General features: G+C 62.3%; 1 protein-coding gene across 2 annotated transcripts; it reads left to right on the top strand.

Annotated features, from left to right (window-relative positions):
* Positions 1–362: 362 nt before the first annotated feature.
* ARHGEF37 (Rho guanine nucleotide exchange factor 37) lies at positions 363–13,597 on the top strand. 2 transcript variants are annotated; one of them, XM_048320028.1, is made up of 13 exons: positions 363–926; positions 4,385–4,588; positions 4,967–5,090; positions 5,434–5,581; positions 6,310–6,509; positions 6,998–7,128; positions 7,634–7,738; positions 8,384–8,494; positions 9,111–9,440; positions 10,110–10,238; positions 10,580–10,775; positions 11,190–11,362; positions 11,639–13,597. In XM_048320028.1, exons 1-13 carry the CDS (start codon positions 804–806, stop codon positions 11,846–11,848), a joined length of 2,184 nt encoding a protein of 727 aa, XP_048175985.1. In that variant the 5' UTR covers positions 363–803; the 3' UTR covers positions 11,849–13,597. The 2 variants fall into 2 exon arrangements, with proteins under 2 accessions (XP_048175985.1, XP_048175986.1); XM_048320029.1 differs by lacking the exon at positions 363–926 and adding an exon at positions 2,076–2,300.
* The last annotated feature ends 1,949 nt before the right edge of the window (positions 13,598–15,546 follow it).

The following is a 15,546-nucleotide window of genomic DNA, read 5'->3' as shown; positions in this document are numbered from 1 at the left end:
GCTGCAGGAGAAGCCAGTCCTGCCTCCCTCCCTCCCTCCACGGACAGTCCCACACACGGTCCCACACGAGATCCCACTCCCTGCCACGGCTTGCCAGGTTTGTGTTGGCAGGGTGGGAGCACACCCAACAGGGTGCCAGGGGACAGCCCACCCTGCTGGAACACTCCAGCTTGGCTTCGCCTGAGCACAGCCCTGGGACACAAACACTTGTGCCCGACCAGCCGGCGCCTGTTTGTTTTCCTCATGTAAGGAGAGCCGGGCCAGGGCAGCCAGCCTACTCTCACACCTCCTGGGGAGCCCTGGGGTGGGGACAGCACTGTCACACTGCTCCCGGTGCTCCCTGAGCCACCCAGGTGAGGCGAGCGGAGCCGTAGCCCCAGCCCAGGGCTGGATGGGAGGTGCGGGGTGCCAGCAGAAGGGCAGGAAGGAAACAGCTTGTGCTGAGGGAAGGAGCTGTCAGGAAGGAGGACAAGCCCATCCTGCAAGGAACTCGATGGAGCCAGGCTATCCAGCGTCTGAAAAACCGGACTGGAATGGGAAATATGCCTGAGGGAACACCCGTGGTGTGAGCTGGCAGGGAGGAGTTGGGGCTGGGGATGCTGGTCCTGCCCATGGGATGAAGGTGCTGGGGGAGGAGGGAGCTCTGCCTTGCCGGGATTCCCTCGGCAGCCACTGGAGCATGGTTCCTGGCCTGGATCATCCACAATGTGCTGATGGGAGCAAAGCAGCTGTGATGTGTCTCCATGACTTTGTTGGACGTGGCAATAAGAGTTCCTGCCCAAGGATGGGGCTGAGAACTCCTGATGGTGGAGCAATGCCAGCCCAAAGGGCCCTTTTCTCCTTCAAAAAGCACCTGGGCAAGGACTGAACCCCTGCTGCCACCCACAAGGGAGGAAGGACATCTGTGTGCCCAAGGCCAGAGCCAGGTAATGCCCTCGCTGCCCAGCCGTGTGCGGGTCCCTCCTGTGTCCATGTCACTCCTTAAGCCCATATGGCACAGACCAGCCTGGGAAGGAATCTCCTGGGGTGGCTTTACCCCAGCCACCCAGCCAGCCAGTTTCATGAGTTCTGCCTCTCCGTGGGCAGGATGGGATGCAGGCAGGGCAGGCAGGGGACAGGATGGCCTTTGCAGCACCAGCACTGGCTGGGAGCCAGTGGAGCAAATGCATGTGGGTTCCTGTGCTGCCCTGTCCAGCCCGTATCAGAAAGGATCCCACAAAGGGACCCAGAGAGAAGGGCTGGAAGTGCCAGAGAGCTTGTCCTGGCCCATGGGGAGTTTTGGATCCAGTCACAGATGCTGCCTGTGACCTGCATGAGTCACTGAAAGACTGAGAGTCCTTTTTCAGTGACACTTTTTGCACACTGCGGGTCAGCCTGGAAAAACCCAGGTGCTGCCATCCCCTCGCTGTGGTCAGGACAAGGCTGAGCTCCCAGTGGGAGCTGGCCAGGGATCAGCCTCTCTCTTCTCAATAGCTTGTTTATAAGGATGCAAACACCTCACCAAGAGAAAAAACCAACTTCATGCCGAGTAGCCACTGGTTCCCCATGCCCTAATCTTGACAACTGCTTCCTCGGTTATATTTTCATTTCTGTTTTCTCTGTCCCCTTTCCCGTGCCTGAGCAGCTGGTCAGGGACGGCAGAGCAGAGGGGCAGTGCCGGGACATGCCTCACCTTGGGATAACACGGCGGGAATCCTGTGTGTTTGCGGACGGTCTGTGGGAACACCAGGGCATCCCCGGGGCTGTACATCGGAGCCGCACCAAGGCCACGGACACACCGGGGACCTGTCCCCGTTATTCACGGCAGGCGGTGTGTCCTCTGCTCTGCCCGTGTGTGCCCTGCTGCCCATCCGCAGCTGATGCCGGCACAGCGCACCGGGGCTGCGATGGAGCGGGGGACACAGGGAGGGCGGCAGCCGGGGGCCGGCACAGACCGGGGCATCCATCGGCTGCTCTGGCGGATGGGAGCCCGTCCCGGGTGCCGGTGCCGGTGCCGACGGGGGCGGTGCTCTCGGGGCGAGCCGGTGCCAGCCGGGCCGGCCGCCAGCCCCCCCCCGCCCGCCGGGCGTGCGCAGGGACCGCCCCGCTGAGCCTGCGACCGACCGGCTGCGGCTGCCGCGGGCCGGGGCCGGGCCCCCCCGGGCGGGATCAGCCCCTCTCGGGATCATCCCCTGCTCGGGATCATCCCCTGCTCGGGATCCCGCCGTGCCGGCCCGGCCCGTGCGGTGTCACCGCCCGCAGCAGCGGCAGCGCGGCCGCGGCCGGGCACGGCGACCTGCGCAACCCCGCCCGCTCCGCAGGTGAGAGCCGGGGCCGGGGGTTTCGGGGGGCAGAGGCGAGGTTGGGCTGGCTGAGGAGCGGGGGTGACACCCCTGGGGCGCGGGGGGAGCTGCGGGCCCGGAGCCGGCGGCCCCTGTGCGCGGGTGTCGGGGAGGGCCGGGCCGGTCCCCGCGTTACGGACAGGGATGTTGGGAGCCCCGCGTTATGGACAGGGGTGCCCGGAGCCCCCCTTAGGGACAGGGATGCTCGAAGGCCCCCCGTTACGGACAGGGGTGCTCGGAGCCCCCCCGTTACGGACAGGGATGCTGGTAGCCGCCGAGGCAGCAGTGACAGCTCAGATGCGGGAAACTGCCTGGGAGGGGGGCTGGGAAAACGAAACCTGCTCCTGCGCTGTCTGCCTGCTCCAACGCTGCCCAGAAATGTCGCGTTTTAGTTTTGCACAATTCCCTTGTCCCACTCAGGTCTCAGGCCAGGGGGGTGAGGGGAGGCAGCGAGGTTTCGCCAGCCTGGCAAACGCCCCAGAGCAGCTGTGTGCTCTGGGGATGCTGCTCCAGGGACACCCCCATACTGGCATGCCCTGAGCTGCAGGGCACCCCTCCAGGGCTCGGGGAAAAGTCTCAGATCAGGGTTTTCCACCTGCCTCCACTGAATTGGGGTTCTGCTGTCACCCCCAGGCAGAGGACACTGAGTTTGTCCAACAGTCCTTGATGGGAGCCCTTCTGCCTGGACACCTCGGGAGCACCCAGAGGGGTGCAGAAAAGTCTCCTCCTCCGCATGCCCCATAGCAGCCAATGCCATACCGCAGGCAGGGGAGGCAGCCAGATCCCAGAGGGCAGGGATGACAGCTGGCAGGGTGACGTACCCCTGTCGGGCAGGTGGAGGTCCAATGCCATCCCACTTCGCTTGCTGTGCCAAGCCCAGCTCTCCTCCAGCCCAACAGTGGGCATGTGCCAGGAGGGGACACTGGCCCTGCTCGCAGCTCGCAGCTGCATCAGCCACTTGTTAGCTGGACCCGGTGGGAACAGGGAGAGGGGCTGCAGCCTCCGAAGTGGGCACCTGGCATGTTGCAGTCCGGCTGTGGAGGTTGGCGCTGGCTGGGCAGGCTGGGCAGGGCAAAGCCTGTGCTGCTGCTTGTGCCATCTGGCTTTTATCCTGCCAGGCCACCTCTGCCTTGCCTTTGCTCTTCACCTCCTCCTCCGCAGGCAGGCAGGAGGCCTGGCAGCATTCCTGCCCCCGGCCGGGGTCTGGATCCAGCCCAGCTGTGCCTGCGCTGCTGTGGGCTGTGCCCCACCTCCCCGTCTCTCAAGGCCTTCCTGCCAAGAGCCAAGCACTGTTCGTGATGCTCCGGGAGTTGCTCCATCCTCGCTGGTATCAGTTAGAGCAGAGCATGTTTCCCGAGAGGAAAACGTCAGGAATCAGCTCAAATTTTCCACAGCAGAGAGGAGAGGGGAGCGTGCCGTGCCACGCAGGGCACTGGCATTGCGTACCAGGGGCCGCCAGTGCATCTGGCAGAGGCATCGGCAGCTCTGCCCACTTCTCCCCCCATCCCAGTGGCTTTTAAAGCAGCTCTCGCTGTCACAGAAACATCTCTTGTTCAAGCACTGCAGAACCAGTCTTTGTACTTTGAACAGGACCCTTGAACGCCAGGCAAGGCGCCAGGCGCCGACAGCCAGGGCAGGGAGGGAACAACAGGCCCCGGCAGCAAGGAGCTGGAGTGGAGGTGGCAAACCCTGCTCTGCCCGTGGTGACCAGTCCCTGCACAGTCCCAGAGCTGGGTGGCAGCTGCCAGGCCCCTACTGGCACCTGGGGGCCCTCTTGCCCGTACCCCAGCCCTACACGTGGTCACCGGAGTGTGGGCACGTGTGTGTGGCAAGTCCCTGCCTGCCACCCGTGGGTGTCTGCAGCCAGCCTGCTCCTGCCTCACAGCTCTTTATGGTTTTATGGTTTCGGAGCGTCATCTGTGCCATGCCTGGAAATGTGGTTGGGTTGAGTGTCCTTGGGGATGTCCTGTGGGGTGCCATGGACACAGGGGAGGGAGCACGGGCACTGAGCTGGGTTGGGCACCAGAGCACCAGTCCCAGAGCTGCCTTTGCCACCCCTGCAGTGTCCCGCTGAGATGGCAAGTGCAGAGCCCAACGCTGAGGATGCAGCCGAGGCTGAAGAGGCCGTCTATGAGGTGCTGCCCTGTGACAGGATGGAGCTGAGCCAGCGCCTGGCCGTGGAGGAGCTCATCACCACCGAGGCCAGCTACGTCCACAACATCCAGCTCTGCGTGTCCGACATCCGGGCACACCTCCAGAAGAAGCAGGTGACACGGGGTATCCCCCCCTGCCCGGGCACTGGGGACTGGAGGGTGAATCTGTCGAGAGCTGTGAGATGCCCAAATCAGGGCAGGGAGGTCACCAGGTGCTCACCTTCCACCCTGCTGTGCTCCCCCTGACCAGCCAGGGTCTGGGGATGGATGGACATTGGGTCTGACCCAGTACAGCCACCCTGTGACTTTAACCCTGTCCTACTTGGGAGCCCAGAGAGGTCTCAGCATGCCCAAAGCCTCCTGAAACAGAACATCACTGCAGCTGCTGGGGTGTCCCACGGGGCAGATAGAAGGTCACCAGGAGTGCCTCTAAAACATGTGGTCCATCTCTGATGTATTTGGCTTAGCCTGGGGCATCTTTGTTCCCTTCAGCTGCCCGAGCTTGACCTGGAAGGACTCTTCTCTAACACCAACGACATCCTCCATGTCTCCAGACGGTTTCTGAAGGGTCTTGAGGCCACGGCCGGCTCGGGGCAGGAGCAGCTGCTCTGCATCAGTAAGTGGTGCAGTGCCAATGGCTGCCCCGTGCCCACCCATGTGTGAGGGGTGTGCCAGCCCAGCCCCCTGCCCCGACACCTCCTGCCCCTGCCTCGGCTCTGGGAAGCGCTGGTGCCACCACACCAATGTCCACCCACGGGGCAGGGCTGACCTGCCCAGCCTGCAGACAGTGATGGGGACAGCACCAGGCCCAGCTTAGCAGGGTGCCTGGGGGGAAGAGCACTGCCCTGGCACACTTGGCACTGCTCCGCTGGCTTCACCCTTCCAGCAGGCTGGGGAGAAACCTCCCTCTGAGCCCACGGGGAAGGACCCTCCTCTCCAGCCCCGCTCTCCTTCCCCAGGCACCCTGTTCCAGGAGTTCAAGGAAGAGATGGAGACTGTCTACAAGGTCTACTGTGCCAGCTACGACCACGCCCTGCAGCTGGTGGAGAGCTACCGCAGGGACCCTCGGCTGCAGGAGGAGATCCTGGACACCCTGAATGCCACCGTGTAGGTCCCTGCTGCTGAGCCACCACCTCCCTGGCCCTGTTTCACATCCTGGCTTTGCCCTTCTCCTCTCTGGACAAGCTGGCTGCCTGGATCCGTGTCACCAGGCTGGGTGTCATATCATGGCCACCACCTTTGTGGCATTTCCTGGTGTAATCCCTGGCAGCCTGTCCTGGACTCTTGGGGCCACTTAGTCCATATATTTTATGGTGGACCAAAAATAAGGGACAGGTGGCATCCACAGCTGCTGCCTTCCCAATGCCCAGACTGAGCAGAGAGACACAGGCTGGCCCCAGGGGACGTGCCAAACCCCTCCTGAGCTATCAGTGGGGTGACAAAAAATGTCAGAGCCAGGAGAAGCAGGAGTAGCACTGGAGGAGCTCCTGGGATTTGCTGCTTAGGGCACAGGCGATGTGATTCCCAAAGGAGAGACTTTGTGATTCCTTCCCTGTGGGTGGAAAGGGAGACACTCTGCCAACACCCTCCCTCCCTGCTGCCCACGGAGCAAGCACTGATCCCTTGTCCCATGGCTGGACAAGCACAGCACTGTTCTGGGAGGCAGGACACCCACCCAGGGCTGGCACTGCCCTCGGGGCTGGCAGGGGAGTAGGAGTGCACAGTCAGAAATGCCCCATGAGTTCTGGGCTGCTCTCTCCCAGAGAAGCTGTGGAGAGCAGCAGGGCAGGAAGGCAGCCCTGCACACCAACCCTGAGCAATCCCTTCTCCATCAGGCCTCACACAGGCGCGTCAGACCTCAGCTTCTTCCTGGTGATGCCGGTGCAGAGGGTCACCAAATACCCTCTGCTGCTGGGGAAGATCCTGGAGAACACCCCGAGCAGTGCCAGTGCCCACTCAGCCCTGGAGGCAGCGGCTCGTGCCATGGCCCAGGTCAATGCCAACATCAACGAGTACAAACGGCGCCGGGAAGTGGGTGAGTGGCCAGGGGGGCTTGGTGCAAGTGGGGGGCACAGCACCCAGCCCAACCCCAGGGGTCTCCTGGGCATTAATTCCCACTTAAATCAGTTCAAAGCTCTCCTGCCCTCCACTTAATCCTGCCTGGTGGAGCTGCAGATTCCTGGAACTCTCCTGGAACTGCTCTGGTCCTGTCAGTGCCACTCTGGGCAAGACCTGAAGGCTGCAGGAGAAGGGTGGCATGGGGGGGCTGAGGACAAAACCAGTCTGTCCACATTCCTGGGGCTGGGGAATGACAGTCCTGCCCTTGGGATAGGAGAAATCAGGCTCCCCACAGATGGAGTTCGCTCTTCTTTTTGGTTTTCCTAGTCCTTTCCTTCTTTGATGTGTCTTGTGCTTATCCTGCTGATCAGCCCCTGTGCTGCTCACCTTCATTGCCTGCTCAGCCACGAAGTCTCCTCTTCTGATCTCTTTTCCCCGTTTTTTGTGTCCTCCCATCCGGGGCAGCAACCAAATACAACAAGGCCGAGCACCTGACGCTGCGGGACCGCCTGGCGCGCCTCAACACCCACTCCATCGCCAAGAAAACCACGCGCCTCAGCCGGCTCCTCATGCACGAGGCTGGCATCGTGGCCAAGGTGGGCAGCCCTCACCCCCTGCCTGCACCCTGGCACCTGCTGCCCCTCCTTGGGTCATTTCTGGGGCTTTTTGCTGCTCCTGAAGTGCCTCGATAGCATTATTGGGAGCATGGGGCCAGCAGGAGGTGAGGTGGCTGATGCTGCCTCCTGGTCCTCCATCATCCCAAGGACCAGGAGGGATGCAGGGACACGCCTCACTCCCCACCCCAGAGCATTGCAGGGCAGCACTTCGGCCCCCAAAGGACCCACAGGATCCTCAGGCCCCCCAGCAAAAGGAAAGACACCCCAGTGTTCCCCAGCACCACGACCACACCAAGAGCCTTGCTGCCGCCTGCACCCCTGCACCAGTGTTTTGACCCCTTTCCAGATTCACAGAGCCCCTCAGGGTCTCTCCTGCATGTCCCCACCCTGTGAGCCTCAGGCAGGTGCCTGGCTGCTGTTTCAGCCCCCAGTGATGGGCAGCAGCCCTGCCCACACAGGTGACAAGCTGGCCCTTGCCTTGCAGACAGAGGACAAGGAATATGACGACCTGGAAGAGAAGTTCCAGTGTGTGGCATCCAGTGTGGCCACACTGAAGGAGAACATGGCATCCTACCTGGGCCATTTAGAGGTAAAAACCTTGACCAGGGGTTGGCTTTCCCCATCCAGGCCTCAGGAGCTGTTCCTCCTTGGGACTGTGGAATACGTTCAAGCCCTGTGGAAACCAGTGGCTGTTGGGGATGTTCAGGGATTTGCAGCTCAGCTGAAGTGTGCTGTTGTGTCAGGGAGTTGTACAACATCCAAGGATTGCTCAGGTCCAGGGGAGTTTAAACCAAAGCTGAGGCTTTGACAGCACTGGCTGAGCTGGTGTCATTTGAGAATAATCTGTCCTTAAACTTATCGTTATTTCAAGGTCTTAAGTGATTGAAGAGGCCGGGTGTTGTTCAGCCTGGGAATTCTTGCTTTAATAATGTGTATGAGGCAGAAACGTCCCCAGATCAGCCCTGACAACAAATTTCCCTTCTGAAATCACCTGGGTCAGCAGCTGCTACGATTTTCTCATGGAAATCCCTTGGGGCATCTGAGGGAGATGAAAGTCTGAGTGCTGGCAGAACACGCAATCCCCAGACACAGCACTATCAGGAAAGCCTCGGGAGATGGCCGAGGGTCCAGCAGCAATTCCTGGGCTGGGAAGACCTTGCGGGAAAAGATTGACAAGGGCTGCCCACACAGGACCGGGGAGGAGGTAAAGGAGTGCGATGCTCCTCCTTTCCAGGCGTTCCTGCTGCCCACCCCACACCAGAGTGACCTGCAGGTGGACGAGGGCCCTGCCCAGCAGTATCGCCGCCTCTCAGAGCGCCTCCAGAGCGCCGTTTTCCCAGAGTTTGTGAGTGCTCCTTCCCTGCACATCACCATCAGCTCTCCCACCTCCTGCCGGGGCACAGTGGGGCTGGTAGCCAGGAGCTGGGGGCACCCCAGTGTCCCCACAGCCCCCCAGAGCCCAGCTCATCTGCAGTCCCCGACACATGAAGTGAGGGAGCAGCTCCAGGGAAGAAGGAAGGGCAGGGACAGAGACAGAACCCCAGCACAGCTCCTGAGCCCACCCAGGGCTGGGATGAGCTGCAGTGTCTGCCTGCTGGGTGCATCTGGGAGCTGGGCTGCCCACAGGGAGACGGGAGAGGAGACCAGAACACCCCAAGGCAGGGGCAGAGGGCCCTTAAATGGGCTCTGGGCAGGAGAGACTCAGCTGAGATTGGTCTGAGCCATTAGAGGGTCCTGCCCAGCTCTTTCCATGGAGCACAAGTTTGGAATTGTGGTGGGCCTGAGTGCACCCTCCCAAGGGTTTGGCATCCTATGTGCCCTCAGGGAAAGATGTCCCAGGTGCTGCCCACTCCACACAAGCCCCTCCACAGTGCCCCAGGCCCCTTCCCCCCTGCCCCTGTGCTGGCAGCTGGTCCTGTCTGGGGGGCTCACGTGCAAATTGGGGTTCTCTCACGTCTCAGAAGCAGCGTGTGGACAGGCTGGTGTGGCAGCCCCTCTGCAGCCTCTCGGACATGCTGGAGGGGCCCCAGCAGCTGGTCAAGAAGCGCCTGGACAAGCTGCTGGACTATGAGGAGATCCAGGAGAGGAAGAGCGAGATGGGCAGCGTGAGCTACGACGAGGAGGCAGCCATGAACACCTACCTGGCCATCAATGACCTGCTGGTGGCCGAGCTCCCCCAGTTTAACCAGGTGGCTGTGCAGCTCCTGGAGCAGATCCTGCGCTCCTTCAGCTCCCTGCAGCTGGACTTGGCTGCCCAGGTCCTGCATCAGGCAGAAAAGGAGCTGGAGCAGGTGAGTGGGACCCCTCAGGCACATGAGCTGAGCCAGACCTGCCTTCTTCAGGCTTGGGAGATCTCTCAGACATCAGGGCACTGCAGGTTTGCTGTGGCCCAGCTGCCCTTGCAGATACACAGCTCCCTGTGGAGCATTTGTAAGGTTCTCTCCTCCTCCCTGCCCGGAGAAAGCCAAATTTTCTCTTCTGCACTGTCCTGCTTTCCGTTTGTGGACACTACTGGTAATTTATTGAAGTGCTGCTGCCTGAGAGATCAGCGTGAACTCTGAGCTCCTGAGAGCTCTGTGCCAGCAAGGCAAGGAGGAGAAAGGCAGCTCCTGGCCTGGGGAACAGCCTCCCTCAACCCCATCCCCTGGGAGGTGCCTCCCTGGACTCCTCACTGCTCGGGACTCTGAGCCTGATGGGTGTAAATATGGGGAGTGAGGGCTGCCAAAAGCCTTGGGGTGAGCCAACAGCCCTGGCCTGAGCCAGGGGCAGGATGGGAGCAATGTGCTGCTCAAAGCCAGAGAGGAGCAGCTTTGATGCCATGTGCAAAGTGAATTTAGTGGCCAGGTCTGGTCTCTTGCTTTCTCACCCCTCTCTTTCCTCCTGCTTCCCTTCTGGCCCTACCCAGAGCTCTTCCTCTCTCAGGGTCCTCCCTGATCTCTGATCTCAGTCTGTCTCCACAGCTGCCCCATGGCCACATGCCCCTGCCCAGCTTCTGGAAGGTGGTGGAAGACAGCCTGCAGCAGTCGGGTGCTCAGCTCCGTGCCTTCTGCCAGGCCTTTGAGACCGTCACACCGAGCCCTGGGGCACAGGTAGGGGCTGGGCAGGGCATGTCTTGGGCCAGCTGGGTAAAGAGAGAAATTGAACTGCGGCTTCCCAGTGCAGAAAATCCCCTCGGTGGGGAGGCTGGCTCAGAACGTGGCCCAGGGGATGGCCAGAGTATTTCCCCCAAGCCCCTGAGATGAAACAGCTCAGCTCTGCTGGTTCTGGACACTCATCTCCAAACCTGGGGGTGGAGCAGGGAGTGTGAAGGAGTTTCTCCTCTTACCCTGCCCCTGGGATGTGATCCTGCAGGAAGGAGAGCAGGTGCACGTGGAGGGCCTCAGTCTCCTGTGTCTCATCAAATGCTCCCGTGTCTCTTGCTCCCCACCAGCCTCTGACCCCTGCTGAGGAGAGGAAGGTCCTTTCCCTCGTGAGCAAGCACGGCCCAGACAAGCTTTACCAAGTGACCAGCAACATCAGTGGCAGCAAGGACTTGGACCTGACCTTGCTGAGGGGACAGATCGTGGCTCTGCTGCAGGGCGCAGACACCAAGGGCAACACGAGCAGGTGGCTGGTGGATGCTGGAGGTACTGTGAGCACTATGGGCAACCTCTCCCTGCCTTGGCACCAGGGCCAGAGTCACCTGAATCCTCTCCTTATCCTGGATGGAACAGCAGGCCATGGTCTCCTTCTGGGCTGTGCTCAGCCCGAGCCCACCTCAGCTTTGCCATCAGCTGTGAGGTTCAGGTGTCCTGACTGATTCCCCAGGGGAGCACTCGTGAAGTGTCATGGCTGGGAAAGGAGAATCCATGCACATGGAAACATGGAATGCCTTTTTTTTGGGAGATTTCTCCTGGATATCCCCTAGTGATGGACTAGTTTGAGCAGGGCTGCTGTGCCATGCCAGGCAACAGCCAAAATGTCATTTCTGTCTCCTCCAGCCAGCCCTATATATGCCAAGCAGCAGGGCCCCATGACCTGTGTGTGTCCGTGTCCTGCAGGTCCCCGAGGGTTTGTTCCTGCTGCAAAACTCCGGCCCTACAGCCCCATACAAGTCCAGCAGCCTGGGATGCAGCTGCTGACCCTGGACAGTGGCACAGAGAGAAGGAGACATTCCTACGCATCCCCTGAGGCTCCCAGGCCACAGGTGGCCACCTTCACCCCAACGTTCCAGGTGAGAGTGGGGGACATCCCCGGGGCCATTCCCAGCAACCCCACCAGCTCCCTGCTGGCCCTTGTGTGGGTGGGAAGGTCGACCTGCTTTTCCAGGTGTCCCCCTTGCTGGGACCAGGGTGGACAGGGCAAGAGAACTGTCCTTGGTGGGTCCCCAGTCCCTCCACCCATGGCACTGCTGCGCTGCCCTCTTGGAATTGCCTGTCCTGCCATGTTCTTCCCCCCTTGACTCCCAGCTCCAGCAAGGGCTTCCTCCTTCCTTCCCTGCCATCCCCAGGTGGTCGCCGGCTTCTCCTTCGCAGCCAGGAGCCCGCAGGAGGTGACCCTGCAGGCAGGGCAGCCCGTGGTGGTGCTGGAGCCCCATGACAAGAAGGGGAGCACGGAGTGGAGCCTGGTGGAGGTGAACGGCCAGAGGGGCTACGTGCCCTCCAGCTACCTGGTGACCGTCCCCGTGCAGGACCCCGCGGGCTGGAGCTTGCCCGTGTGAGCGTGGCCGGCCCACACCAAGGGCACAGGATGGGAGCAGCCAGCTTGGCACCTGAGGACACCTCACAGGAGATGCTGGAGGGAGGCAGCCCCCGGCTGGGAAGGTGGTGGGAGGCACCCGGGGGACACGGCCCAGGGACATGGGCACGAGGGTGGCACTTGGGAGGCACCTTTTGACGGGAAGCGTGAGGGTGCCAGGTCCTGTGTGTGTGTGTTGGCACAAAGCAAAGCAGCACCAGGGAGTGAGGGCAGGTGGCTGCAGTTATCCAGGGATTTGCTGAAATCCCTGCAAGTGACGAATGCGTCCTGGGGGTGGTGAGGCTGCACTGCCCCTAGTTAGAGCAGGATCGAGCAGCGAAGGTACAGCGCTGCAGAGGGATCCTCAGCAGGGCATGGGGCACCTGGGCACTGAGCACCTGGGCACTTTGGGTACCTGAGTACCTGGGCGCTGAGCACCTGGGCGCTGAGCACTTGGGCACTTTGGGTACCTGAGTACCTGGGCACTTGGGCGCTGGGCAGATGGGTACGGGGCACCTGCGTGCCCTGTCCCTGTGGCCGCGCTGGGCTGCGCCGCGCCTCGCGGTCGCCAGAGGGAGCGCCGCGCCAGCGCCCAGTGCCCGCTCGGCTCGTACTGGGAGCACTGGTGCGGGGAGCGCGGGGGGACAGCCCGGGGGGTGCGCCCCGCTCAGGGGGCAGAGATCCCCACTCCCGGGACTCCCGGGGCCCCTGCGACCCGCACAGATCCCCGGCGGGCTGACACAGGTCCCATGGAGGAGGTTTTTTGGGAGAATCAATCCGTGTCGGTCCTGACTTGAGGCTCGGCTTGAGAATGGAGACAGCACTCCCTCTCTCCTTCCCTCCCACCATTGCCGAGGTATCCCAGCCCCGTGCCTCAGTTTCCCCGTGGCTGCGCTGTTAGGAGGTGCTGATGGGGCTGAGGTGGGGAGCCGTGCCGTGGTGTCAGAGGGGATTTCAGGAGCCCCCCGGCACTGGCGCCGCACGCTGCCCATCCCTCACCCGCCGCGGGCAGTGGAGCACCCGGCTGGCGTCGTCCCGGCTGCCCTGGGCTCCCGGCGCTGCCCGCATCAAAGGTGCCCCGTGCCGGCTGGCGAGCGCTGGCACGCCGGGCCCTTCGCCCTGCCCTGCCCTGCCCGGGGGCTGCAGCACGCCCGGCCACCCACGGGCTCGCCGCGGGCTCCCCGGTGCGGCTGTGGCTGCGGGCTGGGCAGCGGGGCAGGGCTGGCGTGTCTGTACCCAGCCTTGAGCAGGTGCCAGGCAGGTGGGGACAGGCCCCAGGCACTGCTCTGTGCGTCCCACGTGGGGCTGGGGGTCTGGTTTGAGGCAGGTGGGGCTCACCCTCCTGTGTACCTGTACCTGTGGGGTGGCTGGGGGCAGCCACCTCTGCCCAGGTGCCCCTGAAAGCCCCGAGGAAATGGTCACCCACACGAAACCTGCGAGGGGACAGCAGTGCCAGAGCTGGGGACGTGTCCTGGGGATGCTCCGAGCCTGGGAAAGGCTGATGGGTTCCTCAGAAAGGGAAAATGGGCAGGCTGGGGGCCGAGGGTCATCGAGCAGGGGCTGTGTGTCTGTGCTTGCCCACAGGGCTCACCCCTCCAGCTCCCTGCAGATGGCTCCGTTTTTTCCGTTCCTAGTCAAATCACACCAGGTCGGGTTTCCCTCCCGAGTCACCTTCCTGCCAGCTCAGAGGGGTGCACGAGCAATCAGCCCTGTGCCGGGCAGCCCTGCCCTGCTCCACAGCCCTCAGGTGCCCGAGACCCTTCAGGGGGTTAAAGGTGACAGTGGGACAAGGAGAGCTGAGAGACTGCTGCTGCCTGCGGCCTGATCCTCCCCCTGGAAGGAGATCTGGAGTGGTCAGGACTTGCCTGGAGATCCAGCAGCGGGTGATCCCTGCCAGGAAGAGGGAAATGAGCGCATGGGGCTCCTCCACTCTTCGGATCCGAAGGAGTGAGATGGGATCTGCAGTTCCCCCCAGTCCTGCTGCCAACCTTGGTGGCCAGGGGACCTTCCCCAGGGGCTCTGTCCCCAGGACATGGCTAGTGCTTGACTGCAGGACATGGGTGCCTGCATCCCTCCCTTCTCCCTTGAATTTGATGCCTTAAGAGGCCTCCTAGACACAGAGACTGGACAGGAGTAAGGGAATACAGGCAGGGATTTATTTGAAAGGCCTTCAAAGGTACCCCTGGGGGCCAGAGGCCACTGCCCAGATGGACCCCAAGGTGGACCCCAGGTCACGAGTTCTTCACACTTTTATAGGTTTGGTTTATTTGTATAGCAGGGTTAATTCTCCAATTAAAGCTTCAGTTAATGATGTAATTTCCCCAAGCTTGCCCCCCTTTAGAGGCTCTTTAGTTTATACTTTTGGGCCTAGGACAGTCTGGGTGACCTCAGAGAGCAGACCCAGACAGGCTTTGTTATGTCTGCCCAGCACAGAGAGCAGAAATGAACAGGCTACGAGAGACTCCAGAGTCGCACACTGGGCAGTGCAGGATTTGAAAAATAGAAAAGTTAAAACCTGAGGCATCATTTCCCCCCCTTTAGAGGCTTGTCAAGGCCTCTATCTTGTCGAGACTCTATTCCAAACTCACTGCACTGCTGCTGCCCTGAGCCTGGAAGTGCCCTCTTGGAGTCACCGGAGGGCACGGGGCTCTTCCAGCCCAAACATGAGGGGGGATAAAGGGCACGAGCGTGCCTTTAAATAGCCTGTCAAGGACAGGCTCTCCCAGGAGGAATGCTCTGGCTGGCCCGGTGGAACATGCCTGTGGCTGGGGGCACGGGGGGACAGCTGGGCAGGGCCGGCTGCTCGCCACGAGGGCAGGTCAAGGTTAGGCATGGCCCTGGCCCGGTGCCACCGTGCCACGGCTTGGCACCGGGGAAGCAGAGCTGTGCAAACAGGGAAATGAATGCCAGGCCAGGGTTTTGCCGTGCCCGGGGCTGATCTGGAGGTGGCAGCGGAGCCAGGCAGGCGTTGCTGCCTGCGACCTGCCCGCCAGCCCGCACGGAATTTGGCACCGGCACAGCCTGGCTGCCGGAGCAGCCTCCGGGGCAGCTCCGGTTGTCCCGGAGCGGCTGCTGCACTCCTGTCCGGGCTGATTCATATCCTGGACGTGCAGGCATTTGGATATTGTCCACCCGCGGGGTGTGACAGCGCACGGCTGTGTCCCCAGGGCTCGGGGTGCCAGCCCGGCCACGTGCCGGGAGCAGGACGGGGCAGCTCTTCGTGGCTGCTGCTCCCTGGGGACACGGCGGGGCCACGAAGCACATCCCAGGTGGAGACCCCGGGATGGCAGGAGGCTGGCTGAGTGCCCAGGTGTCCGTGTGCCCGTTGGCTCTGCTGGGACACCCCGGCGGCAGAGAGGTGTGAGAAAAAGCAGCTGCCAGGCGAGCCCCAAGCCCAGGCTCCCAATCCCGGGCCTGTCCCCTCACCACGGGGTGCAGAAGGGGAGAGGGCAGGAAAGGGGAGGAGTGGGGAGCCAGGAGGAGCAGAGTGGCTGCCCTGGGCTGAAGGGCACGGCCAGCCCGAGTGGCTTTGGGCACGGAGCTCGAGTTCCCCCCCGGCCAGGCTGAGCTGGCTCCGAGCAGAGCTGCAGTGTTCCAGCCACCTGCCCGTGTGCGGGAGCAAGCGGCCCCCGAGCCCCCGGGCACCCTCGCTGGCCCCTCGTGTGCCAGCCGGGACCAGCG

This window comes from Corvus hawaiiensis, chromosome 15, assembly GCF_020740725.1.
Source record: "Corvus hawaiiensis isolate bCorHaw1 chromosome 15, bCorHaw1.pri.cur, whole genome shotgun sequence".
Taxonomy (NCBI): Eukaryota; Metazoa; Chordata; class Aves; order Passeriformes; family Corvidae; genus Corvus; species Corvus hawaiiensis.
This window is presented reverse-complemented; position numbering and strand designations above follow the sequence as displayed.